The sequence below is a fragment of the Dipodomys ordii genome, unplaced genomic scaffold (assembly GCF_000151885.1).
Source record: "Dipodomys ordii isolate 6190 unplaced genomic scaffold, Dord_2.0 Scaffold4, whole genome shotgun sequence".
In the NCBI taxonomy this organism is placed as follows: Eukaryota; Metazoa; Chordata; class Mammalia; order Rodentia; family Heteromyidae; genus Dipodomys; species Dipodomys ordii.
This window is the reverse complement of record NW_012267220.1, coordinates 5638628-5659351: the sequence shown is the minus strand read 5'-3', so window position 1 is coordinate 5659351 and position 20724 is coordinate 5638628. Positions and strand designations below refer to the sequence as shown.

General features: G+C 38.0%; 1 protein-coding gene across 6 annotated transcripts in view; it reads right to left on the bottom strand.

The window, feature by feature from the left end:
• Window positions 1-20724, bottom strand: part of Clcn3 (chloride channel, voltage-sensitive 3) — a 58061-nt gene that overhangs the window by 26162 nt on the left and 11175 nt on the right. For 2 of the 6 annotated variants that reach the window (XM_013025397.1, XM_013025416.1), the window contains exons 2-3: window positions 18824-18999; window positions 733-890 (exon numbers count right to left, since the gene is read on the bottom strand). In XM_013025397.1, coding sequence (XP_012880851.1) covers window positions 733-890; window positions 18824-18983 — 318 coding nt within the window. In that variant the 5' untranslated portion in view covers window positions 18984-18999. Of the gene's footprint in view, window positions 1-732; window positions 891-10207; window positions 10287-18823; window positions 19000-20724 lie in introns of those variants that run through there. The other 4 variants (XM_013025406.1, XM_013025436.1, XM_013025426.1 and 1 more) reach the window with 2 other exon arrangements.

Below are 20724 nucleotides of genomic sequence, written 5' to 3'. Positions count from 1 at the left end.
GATCTTGCCTTCATTAGTAAGAACACATTTCTAAACCAACCCATAACAAGTCTAGAACTGTTGTCATAATACAATTCTTGTTTTAAAAGCTGGATTCTAATGCTAAAATATCCTGTAGAAAGACTGTAATTGGAATGACCTGGTCTACTTCAAGTACATGATCTATGTGAAGCCACAATCCCCATTAAAAAGGCATCGTAAGTTTTAAGTTGTATGAGGCAATTTGATCTCTTCTATACTGTAAGCATCCCAACACAAATATGAACCATTTTTAGAATCAGAAGTAGGTCACTTCTTCTGAAAATAAACATTAAATTCCACGTTGCTTTTGTTTAACTAAATATGATAATAAAGTCATTTTCGGATAGTCTGCCATTCTCTTCACACCACTACTTACACACCACCAATGGTTTAACAAATACTTGTAAAAAGGTATGTGTGTGTAAGTGTTTATTCATCACTACCCCTAAGCAACATCTGGAAATCATCTAAAATATTATCAATATATCATACTGGTTAAATAAAACTGTTAATATAGATTGCATGCAATGAAAAAATACATAGCAATTAAAAGAATAAGATACATGCAGTGTTATGAAGGACAAAAGCAATATGGCTAAAAGTATGCTGTTTAACAAGGCTAAAAAGTGAAGAATAAACTATGAAATGAAAATCGCATGCACACATTTTTCAACATATAGAATGTGTAACGAAAGGTTCTGAGACACTTACCCGCCTGTGCCTTTCTCTATCTTTACATTTCTCTCGCACCCAGTCAATAGTGTGGAAGTCATCGTATGTACCAACACCTGGAATTGGCTCATCCAAAAGGTCCAGTAAGTGAGTGGAACTATTAATGCTACCTCCATTTGTCATTGTATAGTGAGTTCCTGCAGAGCAAAAGAGGAAAAGTGACTATATTTTATAAAAGACAACAATAAGTTTTCTTTCTGAGAAGTTCACTGGTAAGTCATGCAGAAATAATTATCACTTGAAATAATTTCAAAATAGAAGAAATGTGAAGAAAACTGATCCAACACTTACACTAAGGAAAAAAGATAATGTCCTTTCAAAGTTGTATTATAGTTATTAACAAGCCTAACTGCAGGTGAGGACCTGATATTCTGTTATTCTGATATTCTGATAATTCTGTGTGACTCACTTGACAAAGGGAGTCAGTAAAGTTAAAAAACAACTTGTAGATGATTGATAAATTGAGAAAGAGGATGTTTTTTCCTCCAGTAAGTGAAAAAAGAATCTGTCTCATAGTTGTAGGTAAACCACAACTCTCAGAAGTGTGTGGGTGCCTCATAAGAAATGTCTTTCCTTCACAGATTGTACATTTCAGACTCACACGTTGTCCTTTAAATCAGCTTTGTCATCATACTTGCTCTCTCATGGGAGCTAAATAAGCTTTCCGCACATGTTCACTATATAGTTTATGATAAACAGACTTATAGGAGGTTCTACAAAGGCTGTTGAATGGTAAGTCAAGAAAAATATGGATGGAATTTAAGTAAGAAAATAACTTCAATCTAACTATAAAGAAATACAAAAGCCGGGCACTGGTGGCTCACGCCTGTAATCCTAGCTACTCAGGAGGCTGAGATCTGAGGATCACAGTTCAAGGCCAGCCCAGGCAGGAAAGTCCATGAGACTCTTACCTCCAATAAACCACTAGAAAATTGGAATTGGTGCTTTGGCTCAAGTGGTAGAGCTCGCCTTCAGCTGAAGGGCACAGGGACAGCGCCTAAGCCCAGAGTTCAAGCCCCACGACGGACAAAAAAAAAAAAAAGAAATACAAATCAAATGTACACTATCACTTTCTTTTAATACGAGGGGTTGAACCTAGGACCTTGCCCATGTTAGTCAGGTACTCTCTACCACTTGAGCTATGTACCCAGCCCACGATATCACTTTTCCCAGTAACAATGGTGAATTTCCAAACTACTTGCAGCATAGATAAACAAAAGAAACAGCTAGATCTCTTTTAGTTGAAAAATAAAGACCAATATCATTTTTATGAGGCCAAAAAATTGCCAAAAGCATACATATAAAGCACATCTTCCTTCTTTTCCAGACTAATGTTTCTAAAGTTTTGTTAATTAGTAAATAATAATATGGTTTTTAAAAATTGATACATGAAGGAAGCCCTCGAACATGAAGAGATCTTCAAGATGAAATAAAGTGGTCAAACCACTGCTTCCGAGAAACACTTTTCCTTTGTGATTACAACTCTTCTTACAGGTGGATTTTCTTCACTTAAGATGACAAGCTGTCCCCTGGTCTTCTCATTTGTCAACACAGTTGCAGCCCTCATTTAGTCCTCAGTGAAGACAGAAATGGAAATGTAGTAGAATACTTTCTGAATACACAAATAAAGGTTTGAATTTGTGTTGACAAATAGCAAACAAAAAGAAATGCAATGCAGAATATAATGTTTCAAATTAAGGCACAATATGAAACAATTCAAAAGACAAAATCATGAAAACATGTACTTTTGAGTTGAGATGAGTTTCAAAAATCCAAGTAAAAGGGCTTAGAATTTCAGCAACAAGCCAGATAAAGAATCAAGTTTTACTTAGCTACATGAAGTATACTGAGGGAGGAGAGAGAACAGGGTAATAAGAAAGTTACAATAAAGAGTTAAACTGGCAATTCATTGACTTTACCTTTTTACCATACTAGCACACTTGCTATTTTTATTTTTCCATTATACATTCTACAAGCTAGTTAATGTCACTAAATGAACATTGCACATACATCATTTCTGGTGACTTCAGGTTACTTACTGTATTTATATAACTTATTATAAAAGTTATAAGCTTTACATAAAATTATTATAATTTAACTAAACTTTTAGGTTAATTTGCCATTATAAGCAGCACCTTGGTCATTTTCCTTTCCAAGAATTTTTAATTGTGTTTTTCTTGTTCTTAATTTTTTTGGGGGGATCTGTCACGGGGCTTAAACTCTGGGCCTGAGCACTCTACCACTTGAGCCACAGGGCCACTTCTGGTTTTCTAGTGGTTAACTGGAGTCTCACAGACTTTCCTGCCCCGGCTGGCTTTGAATCCTGATCCTCAGCTCTCAGTCTTCTGAGTAGCTAGGTTTCAGGCATGACTCACCAGCACCTGGCTCTTGTTCTTAATTTTTTCCCAACCTCACTCCAGATATTCAATACTAGTAAACTGGTATATCCCCAAACTTAACCAAATTATCCTCTAATTATACCTAGATTAGAGCTGTTATTTGTGTAATGGGCCATTATTGGTTTTGTCACTTAGTAACTCTTTTTCTTCTTTCTGCAACTGATCTCAATTAAGGAAACATTTATTCCCACATAGCTACAGTCTTGGTGGAGGGGGGGGGTTCTCTGAAATTATTCCCCCAGGCCAAAAAGAAAAAAGGGACCTGCGCAAAGGGTGTATGTAGCTCAGTGGTAAAACACTTGGCTAGCACAAGTCAGGCCTGGGATGGTTTAATACCTACCCCTAGGAAAGAACAAGGAGAAGTAGCAAGATATGACTCCATCTAGACCAATCAAAACTCTACCTGCTGGGTAGATTCATCCCTAGCATAAAGATAAATTTTAACATGGAACCTTCAAATAATATGATAGCTCCTGCAATCCAGATCTCAGATCTTAGATGATAAGAAAGTATGCATCAAGAAGTACTTACAAAATTAAGAAAATGAAAATCAGAAACTTTTCTGGAGGCCTGACGATCAGGTCACTGACTGCCGTCTACTGTCTAATTGTACATCCTCTGGCTGGGAAACATTAATAAAAGAGAGACTGGAAAGAAGATCACTTTCCTTCAGAGTGGCTTAGTAGAGAAATTCCATGACCTTAATACATTCTGAGGTTAGAAAGATCTAGAGTCAAATTCCACCTCTGTCACCTATTATTCCGATCATGGAGCCCAAGTTACTAATTTACCTCCCTGACTAGACCTCATTTTGTCATCAGAGTTAAAATAATCTTTCCTGTGGAGAGGTCAGACACTAACTAGTTCTAGACTAATAATAGCAACTAGAATTTCTGGAGTATTTATCATATACCACACATTGTTCTTAATAGTTATATGAAACAGATCATTTAATTTTTACAACTTTGTGGGATAGCTTTTATTATCTCTACTTTATGTAAAAAGCAAAGCATAGAATACTAAAGAAATATGCTCAGGGTCAAACTGCTAGTGGAAACGGGGATACAAACTCAAGCCTCAGTACCACTATGCAACAGCACCTAAAACTAATTTCATGGTTGGCTTATATTATTTTAAGACTTACACTATTTTAAGCTACGTAGGTACTTTCCTCCAAGAGTAGGCTAAGAACAATTAGACAGTGCCTGCTTCCCAGACACAAATGCACATGCACGCAGCTTACGGACATGTGCTGCAACCCTACCTTTTACCACCTCTATCCTTCCCATGCCTCTGGCTTCGGGCACTGGGCCACTTTTTCCTATAGTGTGTGATTTGCTGCAATAAAACCATATATATTGCAATAACAGTCATGCACAATGCTTTGCACTCGCAAATCTCAGCTCCAGATTCATCTTCAACACAGGAAGCCTACCATTTACCACAGGCAGAGCAGAGGCACCCCGATGTACAGTTAGAAACTGGATTTTAAACCTTTTGACTATGATCCACAGCAAAACTACTTCCCATTGACATACCACACAGATACCTAAGTAAAAACGAGGTCCAGTAAACAATACTACTACAGGGTAAACAATAACGGTGATAGTTTATCTTTTCCTTTTCCTTCCTTTTTTTTTTTTTTTGTACAAATACTAGTCAAAACCCAATCAAAGTCAACCAAACCAAGGTTTGCTTCAGCACCGGAGGGTCACACCTGTAATTGTACTCAGAAGGCTGAGCTCCACAGAAGTACAGTTTAGGGCCAGCCCTGGGAGAAAAGTCTGTGAGACTCCATCTCCAAAATAAGCAGCCAAAAGCTGGGTTGGAAGTGTTGCTCAAGTGATAAGAGTGCTAGCAGAGCAAGCAAAGTAAGCAAGCATGAGGCCCTGAGTTCAAATCCTAGCACTGAAAAGAGTCTGACAAATACTGAAGTAGAGAATAACAAACATTAATGAGATTATCTGCTTTTCCCATAAAGATAAACTTTTACATTCCTATCCACCAGCCATCAACATACAGTCACTATGCTGAACTAAAAAGGAAAAAAATGATTGCTGCATTTTAAACTGAGTTTATTAATAAATCTCCTAGTCACACTGATAGCAGCCTAAGACTTTTCTCAAAGGACAACATTCAAATAACTCTTCCATGCAAAAGCAGGCATACAGTTATCCAAATGACTTACTTATGGCATCTAAAGCTAATCCCCAAAGACTGGAGAAAAGTAATGCTTGCAATTTAAATTCATGGTACAGATCACTAGCATACAAGACGCATAAAATACACCTTTCAAAAATTATGGCAGTAGAAATCCAACATTCCAAGTATTCCCTGACAACTGAGTTACTTCTGTCTATTAAGAGCAGAAAGTCTAGTCTTCAATTTGTATATTTTTTCCCTCCTTCTGTAAACTTACTGATAAGGAATGGTCATTCTGACAAGGAAGGGGAAAGTAAATGTTAGAAGTTGATAGGGAAGTCCAGACAGTTAGAGGACTCCCAAATCAAAGATTAAAAAAGCAATGGCCATCACAGTATCCTAACATTCTTGGAGGTTAATTAAATGTTAGCTAGATAAACAAACAGTATAAGTGAAATGCATGCTCTTAAATTTATTTCAGCCATCTACAATCACATTTAATTAAACTGCAAAGAATTAAAACTTAATACTAAATCATAGAAGCTAACTATATACACACACCAGTCAATAGCAATGCTGAACCCACTACTCAATTCAATGCACTGTTTTCTTCTCTGTTCTGATGCCACCTGAAAATAAAAGGTCACATCCTTAGGTATATATGATAAAGTGGATATTTCAAAATATGTATACTTGAATTCAATATTCACTTATAATCTCTCAGGTATAGGATAACCTATATTTTACATTATATAAAGTATAAAACTTGCCCAAAAATCCATAAAATCATATTTTGATCTAATTGAAGTGATAAAGGACTACAAACTAAGTAAAATTTTTAAAAATAATTGAAGCTACCAGTCTCTTGCATAGGTACAAAGCAGAGACCCCCTTAGGGAAAAGAAGCAAAACTATAACCCTAGTAAATGTGGCCAAGTAAATGTGTATGACAAGCATGACAGGATATAAATTTAATCATAGGAGGGCTAGTGGAGTGGTTCAAATGATACAGCAACTAACTAGCAAGTAAAAGATCCCTCAATTCAAACCCCAATACTGCCCGTGGCTCACAATTGTAATCTTAACTACTCAGGAGGCTGAGAGTTGAGGATTGATGTTCAAAGCCAGCCCAAGCAGAAAAGTTTATTAGCCTCTTTTCTCCAATACCAAAAGGAAGTAGAGCTGTGGCTCAAGTGGTAGAGAGCTAGTCTTGAGCAAAAAGAAGCTCATGGACAGTGTCTAGGTCCTGAGTTCAAACAAAATAAGCAAACAAATGAATTAATAATAATATAATAATAATAATGTATCAGTTATTTCTAGAAAATAAAACTGAAAGTAGTAGTATGATGGAAATCTGAAAGTTAAAATACTTAGATGCTGTGGGCAAAATAAAAACAATATAAATTTATATGCAAAGACAATTTTGAAAAGAAAAGTTTCAAGTGAAAATTCAGAAGTTTTTTTTATTTACAGGCACTTAAATGGATTGATTTTTAATAAGATGTTTAACTTTCTGGTTGGATTTTTTAAGTTAAGGATAATAAAAGCATAATAAAATTTGAACCCTAAAAAAAATTGAATCCTAAATTCATTTTGCAGTAAGTCTACAGAATATCCCTATGGCAACAAGAATACCTGAAATACTGAACTTCCAAATAATGTACAAAATTTTAAAAAATACCTTCACAAATGATAATTTAGGGAGTTAGAAAAACAGGCACATTCACCTGCTATATAACAGGAAAAAACAGGATTTATTCAAATATATCTACTTTTCTTTACTGTCTTCTTTACTAATCCATAATAAAACTATTCTGTTGGTTCTGAAGCAACAAAACTAACCATAGACTAACACAGTAGGCATGTTCATACTTACTACCTAGATGGCACTGACTCATTTTATTCTCTCTACCTTGAATATCCTGTCAAATTATCCTTGTGTCTTGAGGAAAGCCTTAATAACACTTTAATAACTTTAATAACATTTGCCAAATGAGCCTTTTCCCTTCCTCTAGTAAAGTTCCCCCCCACATACACACACACAGAAAAAGCACCTTAAGGGTTGGTTATAGATATTTACTAATTTCCTCTGGGAGTTGTTTCTTTGTTTTTAGTCTACAAAGTTTATCTTTCTGGATACATTTTGAATGGAGGGAGTATTAAAAGTTCAATATGACTGAAATTCTAAAATCGTTTTCCAAAGAAAATGGAATGTCCTTCCTACTGTCAATAAGAATGTTTTTACCGCTGGGTTTCCAAATAATATGAGTGACAATCAATATATCTTATAATTAGAACATGAGCCAAATATCTGAATCAAGCCCTGATTTTTTTATGTTTGTTTTTGTCCGTCATAGGCTTTGAACTCAGGGCCTGGATCCTGCCTTATCTAAGCCTCTTTGTGTTCAAGGTTAGCACTCTACCACTTGAGCCAACAGCACCACTTCTGGCTTTTTCTCAATAGCTTATTAGAGATAAGAGGCTCATGGATTTTTATGACTGGGCTGGCTTAGAACTGGGATTCTTAGATCTCAGCCTCCTGAGTAGCTGGGGTTACAGGCATGAGCCACCGGCATACACTTTGTTGTTTTTACTTCAGTTTTCTCTATTTGAAAATGGGGAGTATAACAATACCTATGCCACAAGGTTGTGATGAGGATACACTGAAAACATGTGGCCAATCTATAGCAAACAGTAAATTCTCTTATTGCCATTAATATTACTATTATTCTCTCTCGTAAAGTATACCTTACATAACACTGAGCACAATAATTTACTTGCAATTTCTAATTTAGTCAACAAGAATAATTTATCCAACAAAGGTAACCCCTAGCTCTAACACTCAGTGATTCAGTAATCACATACATGTTTACTTTATCAACATTCTTTACAAGTTTATACTTTGTTTCTGTCTCTTTTCCCTTTTATCAGCCTGAAGATCTGTTCTTAATCATTGTGGTTTTGTCTTTACAGGGAAATTGGTTTGGTTTTCTTGATCCATGTTCCTTTATGTTGATGCATGAATTCAGTGGATCCTAGATTATGAAAAAAGTAACTCCTTATCCATACATATGAAACATACTCCAGTATGTTTTAGTAATACAGTATAACCAAGGAAGACTGATTTGTACTACATATACACATTTTTAAATTAAAAATGAGCTTGTATAAATACAATAAGTCTTTATCAAAGGATTAAAAAAAAACCTATTTACACAGCCAAGACTGGGATTGATTTAGGCCTTAAGTATGAACCCTAAGGGATATTTATGAAAATATAATAGAAATTAAATTTCCATTTTGTTAGTATCAGTCATGATGGCTGCTCTTAAAATTTTGACTTATTTCTTGTTGTGCATCTATTTTACAGAGATAGAGTCAAAGTAAGTTCTGTCAGACTGTCATATTGCACAATTCAAATTTCTCAAGTCTTGGCCTTCTAGTTTATCATCATTAACACATGAATGCTATAATAGCTAAGAGAAAAAAAAGTGGCCTGTCTGGTTTTACAGTTTACTGATTAGCAAATAATGTTAAGTTTAAACAAGCATTATTCATTCACCTTGCTTCCTGTTTAAAGAATTTCTTACCAGAAAACTGATGAGGGGAACACAGGAGCATGCAGACAACAAGTTGACAGGAAAGAAAAAAAGTCTTAGGTGTTAAGATTAGGAGAGATTATTTCCTTCTCTATTCTTCCAGGCATTTCCCCTCATGTTCTAACATACATACATATATATATACATACATATATATATATATATATATATAAATATATGCGGACAGTTTAAAAAGGCAACCATAAAAAGAATATATATATATATATTATATTTAGAGTTTTCCTAAAAATACAGAAAATCTTTTACTCACTACACAACTGCAACTACCCAGAGCCTATCAGACACAACGCAACTAATAAGTATGGCATGCATTGTAATTTTTAAGTTCTCATGAACCTCAAAAGCATTATCGAGACGTAAAGTGTATTTTAAGTAATGCGGGCTAAACATACTTAAGAAAAAAATCACGACTTCCTTATTGGCTTTATAAATGAAAAGTTTGGGTTAAACCATGAAGTTTACAATACCAGGCAGTAATTCAACTTCATATGGCTCATGAATAAACACATTTAACGGAGTCATTTTTCCTGAAACTTTTTTTTTCTAGAACAACGATAGCAAACATTTTTTAAAACTATCAATTTAAGGAAAAAGAAAGGGCAGGTTGCTGGACGTGAGATTGTTCGTAAGGAGAACGAGGCAGAGGCGAGGCCCGCGGGAGATTACACAGTGACCTGGGAGCTCTGCCGCCCTCCCGGCGCTAAGCCGCTTTTTCCAGATGTTTGACACATCAAATGGCACACGATGGTGGTGGAAAACAGGGTGGCACGGTCGCCAGCGGACACACACACGGAACAAAAAGAAAATTCGCTTATTTCTGCAGCTCAGGGCTTTAGCTTTCGCGTTAGACGGCGTGTGTGCGTGTGTGTGTGCATGTGTGCGTGCGCGTGTACGCGCATGTGTGTGTGCGCGTGCGTGTGTAAAATTCTACCTGCTGCTGGCAGAGCTTAACTCCAGCAGCCCGGGCTGCGGCTGGAAGGACGGGCGAGCGTTCCGCCTTTGGCTCTGAGGTGCCTGCAGCCCAGCTTCCAGCCCGCCGCAGACGCGGCCCCATTCATTCCCAGGGTCAGGGGAGGGAGGATTTTCACGCCGAAGATGGAGTCGGGGCCGCGCGGGGTGAGCTGGAGCGGAGAAGACGCCCGGCGGGCGGCGGGGCGGCTGCCGAGCCCCGGGGCGAGCCGGGACCCCGTTCCAAGGAGCGCGCCGCCGCATGCACCCCGACCGACCGACCGACCGGCCCGCGAGCGAGGAGGAGGAGGAGGAGGAGGAGGAGGAGGGGAGGGCCCGCGTTACCTCGTTTGTGCAATTCCCGCAGGGGAATGCTGTCTCCTCCCCCGTCATATGGCAAGTAGGGATCGGAGGCAGCGTCCATGACCAGGGCTTTTTTTTCCCCAAACCAAGAAGAAGGCGGCGGGGAAGAGGGCGAAGGAAAGAAAAAGAAAGGATCGCAAAGAAACGCAGCTCGGGAGCTTCGGAAGGCGGCGGCGTGCCGGCGGGCGCTGCGGCCGCGGCGGGCGGGCGGGCGGGCGGGCGCGCGGTCGGGGGGGGGGGGAGGCCGCGGCTGACGGGCGGGCGCTGGAACGGCGCGCGCGGCCCGCCCCGCCGGCGGAGCGGCGGCCGGGCTCCGCCACCGCGGTGATGTCATCAAAGGGAACCGCGCGCCGCCCGGTTGCTAGTGGCTACGATCGAGCGAGCGAGGCCGGGTCCGCTCCGTGGGGGGGGGGGGGGATGACTAAGCGCCACGTCCAGCAGACGGACCGGTTGGAGGGGCGGCGCGGGCTGCTGGCCGCAGGGCGAGTGCAGACAGACAACGGGAACAGTCCTTTCTGATTTTGAGATACGGTCGCAGGAACGAAACATGAAAAGGGAACTCTAGGCGGAGACAGTGACCCGCTCCACCGCCGGGGCGAGCGATGCCAGGGCGTGGGGGGGGGTGCCACAGACGCCCGGGCTAGAGCCGAGCCGGGCCCGGAACGCGCACGCCAGCCCGAGGCTTCCCGGGAGACCTGCTTTTGAGACCGATCTTCATTGTCTGACACGCACGGCGGGGATCAAGACCCTGAAGAAAGAGTGCTTTATCTCACTAAGCCCAGGGGCCTCTGGCTTCCTCCCTTCAGAGAACCAGCCAGTAAGATATTCTCTCTGGTTCTGGAAGAGAAAGGGGAAAAAAAATCTATCTGTGATAAGTGACTACTAAGTAACAACTGTCGTGTGGGGGTGTGTGTGCACACCATGGGAGAAAAATCAGTTTGCTAAGCACATTTCCCCACATTTTCTTTTTCCTATCTCACTTAAGGGTTTTTTTTCCAAATACTTTTAATAAAATGTGTATTTGTGAAGTAATCATATTCTCATATTGTCTTTTTGCTAAACGCTTTTAGGGAATCTAAAAATGAAACACATGGCTTGGGGCTTAAAAAGAATAAAGGTTAAATAAACAGTTCTTTATTCAAAAAGTTTGAACTTCAGATAGATAGCATCTTATAAAATCCCACCTGGGATTTGGGAAGACAGGCTTAGGGGAAAGGTATAAAACTAGAATATTCCATCTAATCTTGATGCTGCTATTAATATTTAAATATTTATGTTGGAAGAGGAGGTAGGTAATAAGATTTTTTTCTATATTTCTAATTTTTCATGGAAAGTTTCATTTTAAACAAGGAAAGCTTTGGCAAAGAATTTTACTGAAATAGCTCAATATAAACTTGACCATTTGTTGGTTCCTTGATATATTACACTGCCATAAGACTATTGTAAAAATCTATGTTGCACAGCACATATAAGTGATTACTTGTTATGATATTACACTATGTTCTCACACGCCTTTGCATAAAATGAAAACCTGTCTACAAGCTTTCCTGGTAGTTGTAGGCACTCACCTTACCTGTTCTTCCTGATCTACAACTTGGTCATAAAGAATAAAAGAAACAGCACCAACTAAAGGGAGGCCATCTGACCTGTAAAATGTTGACATGCTATGTAAGTTTTCAGGGCACTTCTGATGTATTACTGAAATGTATATGCAAGACAGACAAATGTACCATTATTTGAGTGATTGATTTTGGAATGAGGCACACCTAATAACTTCTACCAAGGAATGTGATAGAGGTAGGAATGTGGGGTTTGCTTTCATTGCAGTCAGTGTTTATTCTAGAGGATACAGCTCCAGGATGGAGCCCCAAAGCTATTACTTTGGGGAAGGGGGAGTACCAGTACTGAACTTGAACTCATCCACCCCGTCCCCTGAGCATTTTTGCTCAAGGCTGGCACTCTACCACTTGAACTGCACCTCCACTTCCAGCTTTTTTTTTTCTGCTAATTGGAAATAAGTCTCTAATTTGTCTGCTGGGGCTGGCTTCTAACCTAGATACTCAGATTGTTATTAGTGCAGCTAGGATTACAGATAAGACCCACCTGCAGTGGGCTAATATATTACTTTTGTAATAATAAATGTGGAAATATTTTAATCTCAAAAGCAAATCTCTCATTTGTGTGGGGTCCACATTTTCTCTTAAAGAATCATTATACAGGCTGTAATGCTTTCTAACCATACTTTAGAAGAAAAGGACAAGGTACATTGGAGATGTGGCAGAAGAGAACTCTGACACAGATCAGGGAGAACCAGGCTTAAGGGGGCAAGAAGCAAGAGACAACGTCAAGAATTTCTATGTACAGCTAGGAGAGAAAGCTAATAAGGGTAGAGCCTCTGAAACTACAGAAAATTCAAAAGAGGAGGCCAGTTTTATTTTCAAATGCATCTGGATTACAACCTCAACCTGATGTGAGATTTCAGGTAAGTTACAATCTCTCTGGATCTAAACCAAGAGGACAGAATAAGTGACATGGTCCAACCTCAACCTTTAAACTCCTTTATAGCATGAACATTCAGCCCAGCTAAGTTTTGACATTGTTTTTTAAATTAAACAAGTGGGGAAGTGTGAGACAAATATTAATTACATAATTAGCATTAACATTACATAAACAAATGAGCCTAGTACCTTTTTCTTAATTTTTGACCCATGTCCAGAAGGAACAGAGAAACAGGTCAAATAATAGCTTAGGGATGAAACCGTCCTTTAGTTTTTTCCCTCAAAGCTAGTGCTCTACCACTTGAGCTACAAATCCACTTCCAGACTTATTTACTTATTTTAATTTATTTTTAGCTAATTAGAGATGAGTCTTATGGACTGCGTGGCTTCAGATTTCAATCCTTAGATCTCAGCCTCCTGAGGAACTAGATTATAGGTGCCCAACTGTTATCATTTTATATAGGTAGATATTAGTCTAGAATAATATCAAGCAACTACTACCTAAACACCATGGATTATTCTAGAAAACCATATGTATAAAAGCAGGAAACAAAGGTATACATACCAAATTATTCCATTTTTAACTTTTTTTTTTTGGGGGGGGGTCTGGTCATAGGGCCTGAACTCTGGGCCTGGGTGCTGTCCCTCAGCTCTTCAGCTCAAGGCTAACCCTCTACCATTTGAGCCACAGCCCCACTTCTGGCTTTTTTCTTTTTGCTTATGTGGTGCTGAGGAATCGAACCCAGGGCCTCATGCATGCAAGGCAAGCACTCTACCACTGAGCCACCTTCCCAGCCCCCTCCGTTTTTTAACTTTCAAAGAAATAATACAAAATTATATTCTTAAGGATGTAACATCAGGTGATCAAATCATTAAAGTAAAGCAGCAAAGTGAGGAGAGAGAGGGAAAAAACCCTATTTATCACTAGAAGAAAAGGAAGTATTGTGAACAGAGAGGTACAAGTAGAAGGTTTCTAAAACATGGCAAAAAAATATGTTTTCTTAAGTTGGCTGCAAAGATGCTTGCTTTATAATATCTTATTAAACTGTCCAACTATGTTGTAAGCATTTTCTGAAGGTAGTTATGTCACATCTCAGAAGCCTTTAGAAAGTTATCCTACATCTCTAATTCTATTAACATCTAATGGTATTTTTTTTTAATTTTTCCCCTTTACTAAAGCCCCTCTAATCTTATTTACGAGTTCAGTTTCAGGCAGTAAGTTTCGTAAGTATCTTCACTGACTTTCACTTTCATTGGTCTAAGTGGGAGAGGCAGGGGGGAATTCAGGCGAGAGCAGTGCTGAGTATTACACATATTAAAAACCTTATCAATGACATGACAGCTTTTAAAACTTAATTTCTACAGAGCAACATCAATAGCTCAGATGACATCTGAGGTACAAATAAACAGGTTCTGTATAATAAAAATTAAACCTACTTCTTTCCAACGATCCTAATTCATTATTTAGTTTCCTTTGTATTATTACTCCTAGTATTTGAATCTTAAATCACAACACTTTAAGCTGGGCACCAGTGGCTCATGCCTGTAATCCTAGGTACTCAGGAGATGTAAGGATCACGGTTCAAAGCCAGCCCTGGCAGGCGGTTTATCTCCAATAAACCGCTCAGAAAATGAAGTGGCACAGTGGCTCAAGTGGTAGAGTGCTAGCTGAAGAGCTAAGGGACTGCGTTCAGACCCAGAGTTTAAGCCCCATAACAACAACAACAACAACAAACCCACAACACTTCATAACTTCATATGGTTTAATTCTCCCTCAGTATTTTAACCTTTCTCTTAAATAAACACAAATGTGAACAGTCTCCTACTTCCACATACGTTAGGCAGGTGGCTCTGACTGGAACAGTATGGAGTCTTAGATACAGTAAATGTTTCCAAGATAGATGGTAATAGACTGTGAAGGCTATCAAATACATTTAGACATGACCTTGCTTTGAATAAGTATCAGATTATTTCTAAAAATAATTTTGAGTAGACCATTTCAAAGAATTATGGCCTTTCTCCAATAACTACTAATGGTAGCAGTAATGTTTTGATAGCTTTCTTAAGAACTTCCAAACATTTACAGGAGCTACACAATATAACTATTTCATACTTTCTAAGAGACATAAGTTTATGTTGCCAATATGACTTTATAATTTCACATTACAAATGTCTCACGCATTAGAACAGTATCACCAATGTTACTGGAAGAAGCCTGGTAAAACAACACAGCTAAAATCAACCTGTCATTTACCAAAGACAAACGCACAAATACAACCTTTGCAATTTTTCTACGTTAGATTTTCTTTCCCAGATTTCTGAGTTATAACACAATTATTACGAGAAACTTATTTTTGCTTTTAAGTTCAGTACAAGGATATTGTGTTTACTAAAAAGCTAATTTTGGATTACTTATTCATGTTTTCTACCTGAAGATCTCACAGCTGCATTATTTATATTCATAAAATCAACTGAATTCAACAGTCTGTAGCATTTAGACTTCATATCTTTAGCAATACTTCTACTATAAACTTTTAACACACTATACACAGAATAACACTGACAAAGTCAGACAGCTCGATGCTTTGTCATTTCCTCCTGGCTTTCCATCCTGCTCTTTTTTCTCCTGGGTGACGCTACCAGGGCCATTGTGTAGTACTGTTGTAACGATACAGATGGATGACACAGTTCAGTACTCTACTGAGTATTCTACCCACGTTTACAAGTGTCCAGTCAAACCAAAACTTCTCTCTATATATCTATACTAGTTCAATAAATAAAAATAAACAGATGTAATCAGCTAATATATTAAATAGATGAATATTTTATAAAACCACAAATTGTTCATCAGCACCTACTGTATACCTGCCAATGTATAATACACTGTTAAAAGAGAATATAAATAACTAGCACTTTTTGTGATTGCCTATGATGTACTAGTATCTCACTACATAGTTCAGAAATAAGGGAAATTAAGATTGCTCATCAAAAATTATGTAATTAGAAAGATTAATCTATATAATTAAAACATAATGGAGCAGTTCTAAACAGAATTACATGAAGAAGAAAATAAATTACTGATAAGAAAGCAGAAATTGGTAAGAAATTTTTACTGGAAAAAAATGCGTAGCTTAATTTAGGAGAAAGCCTGGCAATAAACACGACAAATAAGGATCAAGTTAAGAAAGCCAACATTATAAAGCAATCGAATTTACTACACAGAAGGAGCCCTTAACTTCAACTTGGAAAGCAGGTGGTCAGCTGAGGTGGAACAAGGCTGAGGCAAAGAATTCAAGGACAGGCTGAATTATGAAAGGAGTTCTAGGCTATATAATTAAGTTCCTCTCTCAAAAAGCCAAAACAGGACAGAAGAGAAAAGCAAAAGAGTAAGAAGAAAAGAAGGTAGGGATTTCTAGAGGATCAAGAGCTCATTTCAAGAAGCAAAGTACAACAATAAAAGATCTAAACAAATGGTAGCAGTCACAAGTTTAAACCTAACATATACAGAGTCCAGGGCAATGATACAAAAGAAAGCCCCATTTACCATAGGATTGATTAAATATTTAAAAGTTATCCAAGTTTTTTAAACTATTAATGAAATAGATCTATCCTCCTAAGTAACAGATAAATCTTATGCATGTAGGTTTAGGTTTATAATTCTGAAGCCAAACTGTTGAGTATTTGGAAAACTCTGAAACATATAAAGAAAAATAAAAAGTATCCAAATTCCTTCATCATTAATTTTTTTGTATTTCCCTTCGACCTTATGTGTATGGTATTTTAGGAGAACTGAGGTATTATATATACAGATGACTGTTCCCTTTTTATATAAATCTTCCACTCTTACAGTTTATAATGCAATATACTGAATCACCTTATTCACTTATCCAGTATACATTTGACAACTAGTTTACCTTGAAATAGAATTTTCAGAGTATGTTCAACTATGGTCTGTTAACCTCTAAAGATATGAAAATTTTTTCTCACGGTTAGAAATCATTCTCAATAATTCTAAGACATTTACCAGTTTCTTACTGCCACTGTAACCAATGACCAGAAATGTACTGGCTTAAACAACATAAATGTATTCTCTTACAATTCTGGATATCAAAAGTCGAAGAGCCAGGTATCAGCAGGGACACTTTCTTTCTGGAGACTTCAGAGGAAAATCCATTTTCTTGCTTTCTCTAGCTTCCAGAAGCTGCCTTCATTCCTTGATTCATAGTCTCCTCCTTGTACCATTTCAACCTTTTCTCTCAACTATCTGTGTGACTGAGCCTCTGCCTCCCTTTTTCAAGTATCTCTGTGATTACATTGGCGCCAGCCACTCAAGTAATAGCAGCTGTTCACACATCTCAAGATCTCGGGTTTAATCATAACCACAAAGTCCCTTGCATCAAGTACAGGTGCCAGGAGTTAGGGTGTGGCAGGGCCATTACTCAGCCAACTACATTCTCAGTTTTCTTCCTTGTACAGACCTTCCAATTTCTGATAGATACAAAAGCAATAGGCTAAAAACAGCTGCCAACAGAAGTAGCACCAAAATGTGCTAGAAGAGATTGTATTTTTTACTACCATAAATTTGCAAATAAGAAATTCCTGGTCTTTTTTCTTCTAAGTGGCATTGGTAAGACATTCTATCAAATCACAACTTGTGAGTATATTATCCAAAATGAAACAATGACTTCTCTATTGTTATACAATGATTTCATCTTAAAGAAAACACTATATGGTTTTTTCCACAAGTACATTTTTTATTGGAAAGAACACTAGTTGCTTAGAACTCAGAATCTGGCAGGCATTTTCTCAATGTGACTTAACTGTGCCTGTCTTTCAAGTTAAACAACTGACAGTAGTTGACACCAATAAAAATAATAATATAAACTCTTGCTAAGCCTTTTGTGCTGAATTATAAATCATGGAGAATGGTGTATATTTTCATGTGTAGGAAAATTTACAGCATCAGTATTAGTAACAGCTAAAATATGCTGGGGTTAAAGGTGTGGCTCAGTTGGTGGAGTGCCAAAAGTATAAACAAGTCAAGCAAACTTGAGGCCCTGAGTTCAAACCCCCAAACTAACCAAGAGAGAAAAAAAAGCCAGATATAAAAGATTACATATACTCGAATAGCTGGAAAACTCATTTATATAGAAATCAAGCAATAATTATTTAGAGTGAGGATTCTGAAACTACTGGTAATGTTTCATTGTTGACTGAAGAACTATTATATAAATAGTGTTTATTCTGCAGATATTCAGCAGTTCAATTCCTATGTTTTAATGATGATACATCTCTTTATATTATGTAGTTACATTGAACAGTTTGCTCCACTGTAGAATTTCCTTTCACAATTCCATTTTCAGTGATCAAAATGTTTTGGAGAGGGAAAGGTGAGTTGGAAGGGATGAATGAGTTGAAAGAGGTGACATCATTGATCAAGATGCTTGTATTCATAAACTGTTTTGTTGAATGGCAACTCCTCTGTACAACTACTTAAAAGTTTTATATATATATATATACAATTTATTTTTGGTCGTAGGGTTTGAACTCAGGGCCTGGGCACTGTTCCTGAGCTCAAGTCTAGCTCTAGCTCTACCAGTCTGGCTTTAAACCTCAGATTTCAGCCTCCTGAGTTTCTAGGATTATACACTTGAGCCAACAGCAGCCAGCTAATAAATATATATATATTTTTTTTTTGCAGTCATGGGATCTGAACTCTGGGCCTGGATGCTGTCCCTCAGCTCTTCAGCAAAAGGCTAGTGCTCTACCACTTGAGCCACATCCCCACTTCCAGCTTTTTCTGCTTATATGGTACTGAGGAATTGAACCCAGGGCCTTATGTATGCAAGGCAAGCACTCTACCACTGAGTCACCTTCCCAGCCCTAAAATATTAAAAAAAAAAATGTTTTGGAGAGACATGAGAAAGTAGTGGTCAGGTTAACACTGACAATGTGCTAATGTCATTGAAATGTTTATATTGTGTGGATTGACCTCAATAATCAATAAAGTTATCCCAAAAGTCACTGTCAGTAAAACGGTGCCTACATTTACTGGCAGATATTCATGACTACAAATACTGAATTGCAATGCTGCACTTACCCACTGCTGTGTCACCATCTAACAAATTGTCATCTTCAGAAGTCTGAAAGTCCATAATAACACCTGCTCCATCTAACAGCTCCTCGTCGCTACTCGCACTGGTTATACTGTTGTAGCTGTTTCTATAGTAGCCTCTATGGAACAGCTGCTCAGACTCCATTTAGCTGTCTGATTGTCTGGAAAAAAGGGGGAAAAATGATTTTAACATTTTTCCAACATAAATAATTAAACTCATCTAGCTTAACATGACAAATGGAAAGGCAGGGAAAATTCCAGGTTCACCAAGAGTGGTGACACACAATGTGTAATCACGTCACTGGGAGGAAGATCGTGAAGCTGGCCCAGGCCCCACAGCGAGACCCTATGACAAAAGATAAAAGACAAAAACAAACCAACATAAAAATAACCTACGTCACAACATCAAAAGTAAGCTGTTTTACCTCTAGTATGCTGTTTCTAAAATAATAATTTCTTCTCACTATGCAGCAGAATAAAGAAAATTTTTTTCAAGCACTGGTATAAAATAATCTCTATTATCAACTAAGTGATTAAGGTAGCAAGATACATTCATAGCTACACTTTTTCCTTTTTTTTTTTTGCCAGTCCTGGGGGCTTGAACTCAGGGCCTGGGCACTATCCCTGAGCTTCTTTTGCTCAAGTCTAGCATGCTTCAACCTGAGCCACAGCGCCCCTTCAAGCCTTTTCTGTTTATGTGGTACTAAGGAATTGAATCCAACACCTCATGCATGCTAGGCAAGCACTCTACCACCAAACCACATTCCATCCCTTCACAGCTATATGTGAGGTTTCCTCCACTCAAAAGAGAGAAGTAAAGGAACTGATAAAAGTTCATAACTGATAAATGTTTATGTATGGATATTTTTTTTTTTTTGTCGGTCATGGGGCCTGAACTCTGGGCCTGGGCACTGTGTCTCAGCAATTCAGCTGAAGGCTAGCGCTCTACCACTTGAGCCACAGCGTCATTTCGGGCTTCTGCTTATGTGGTGCTGAGGAAACGAACCCAGGGCCTCATGCATGCAAGGCAAGCGCTCTACCACTTAGCCACCTTCCCAGCCCAGATAAATTATTTATGGAAGGATTTCTAAGAAAGTTCCAAGAACAAATGACTAAAGTAAAGAAAGAGAGATTGCTGTTTTTGCGTATTTTTTACCAGATCAAATGCTCAAATATGACAATTTTAAAATTTAGGCCTACTTAATTCTATAGATTACTTAAATAATTTATTTTATTTGTGTGTTTGCTAGCTGCCAGTACTGGGGCTTGAATTCAGGAGCCTCAGGCTTGGCTTATTTACTCACAGCTATTGCTCTACAACTTAAGATATGACTCCAACCCTACTTTTTGCTGCATTGCTTGAAGCTATAGTTTCTTGGACTTTTCTGCTTGGGTTAGCTTCAAACATATTCTTTTTATCATTCTAAAATTTAAATTAGAGCACTATGTCAAACATTATAGACAGACAGATATAAGGGTAATTTTAAATTTTTTCAAAAAGTAAACCCAGAAAAACATGGCTTGATTGTTCTTACTCCTCCAAAACAGTTCAAAACAATATTCCTCCTACATAGTTAGGCTTTTATTTATTCCTCCAACATCAAAATAAGTAAGTATACTGGCATTAGTAATGGACTTGTAAATTACATGTGTAGGACAATCATAAAAGCAGTCAAACTAGCAAGGCAAATAAGACAAGAGGCTCTAGAGGTCATACTAAGTACCTACAGAAAGTAAGATAACAAAAGTATTTTCCACCTCTAGTGCTTAGTATAGCAGTGACTTCTGAACACCTAAGATTCCCTTAAGACAATGTCTTGTCCTATGGAAAACAACTTCCCCCAAGAGCTTTAATAATTAAAAAAAGTACTAATAACAGTTTTTAG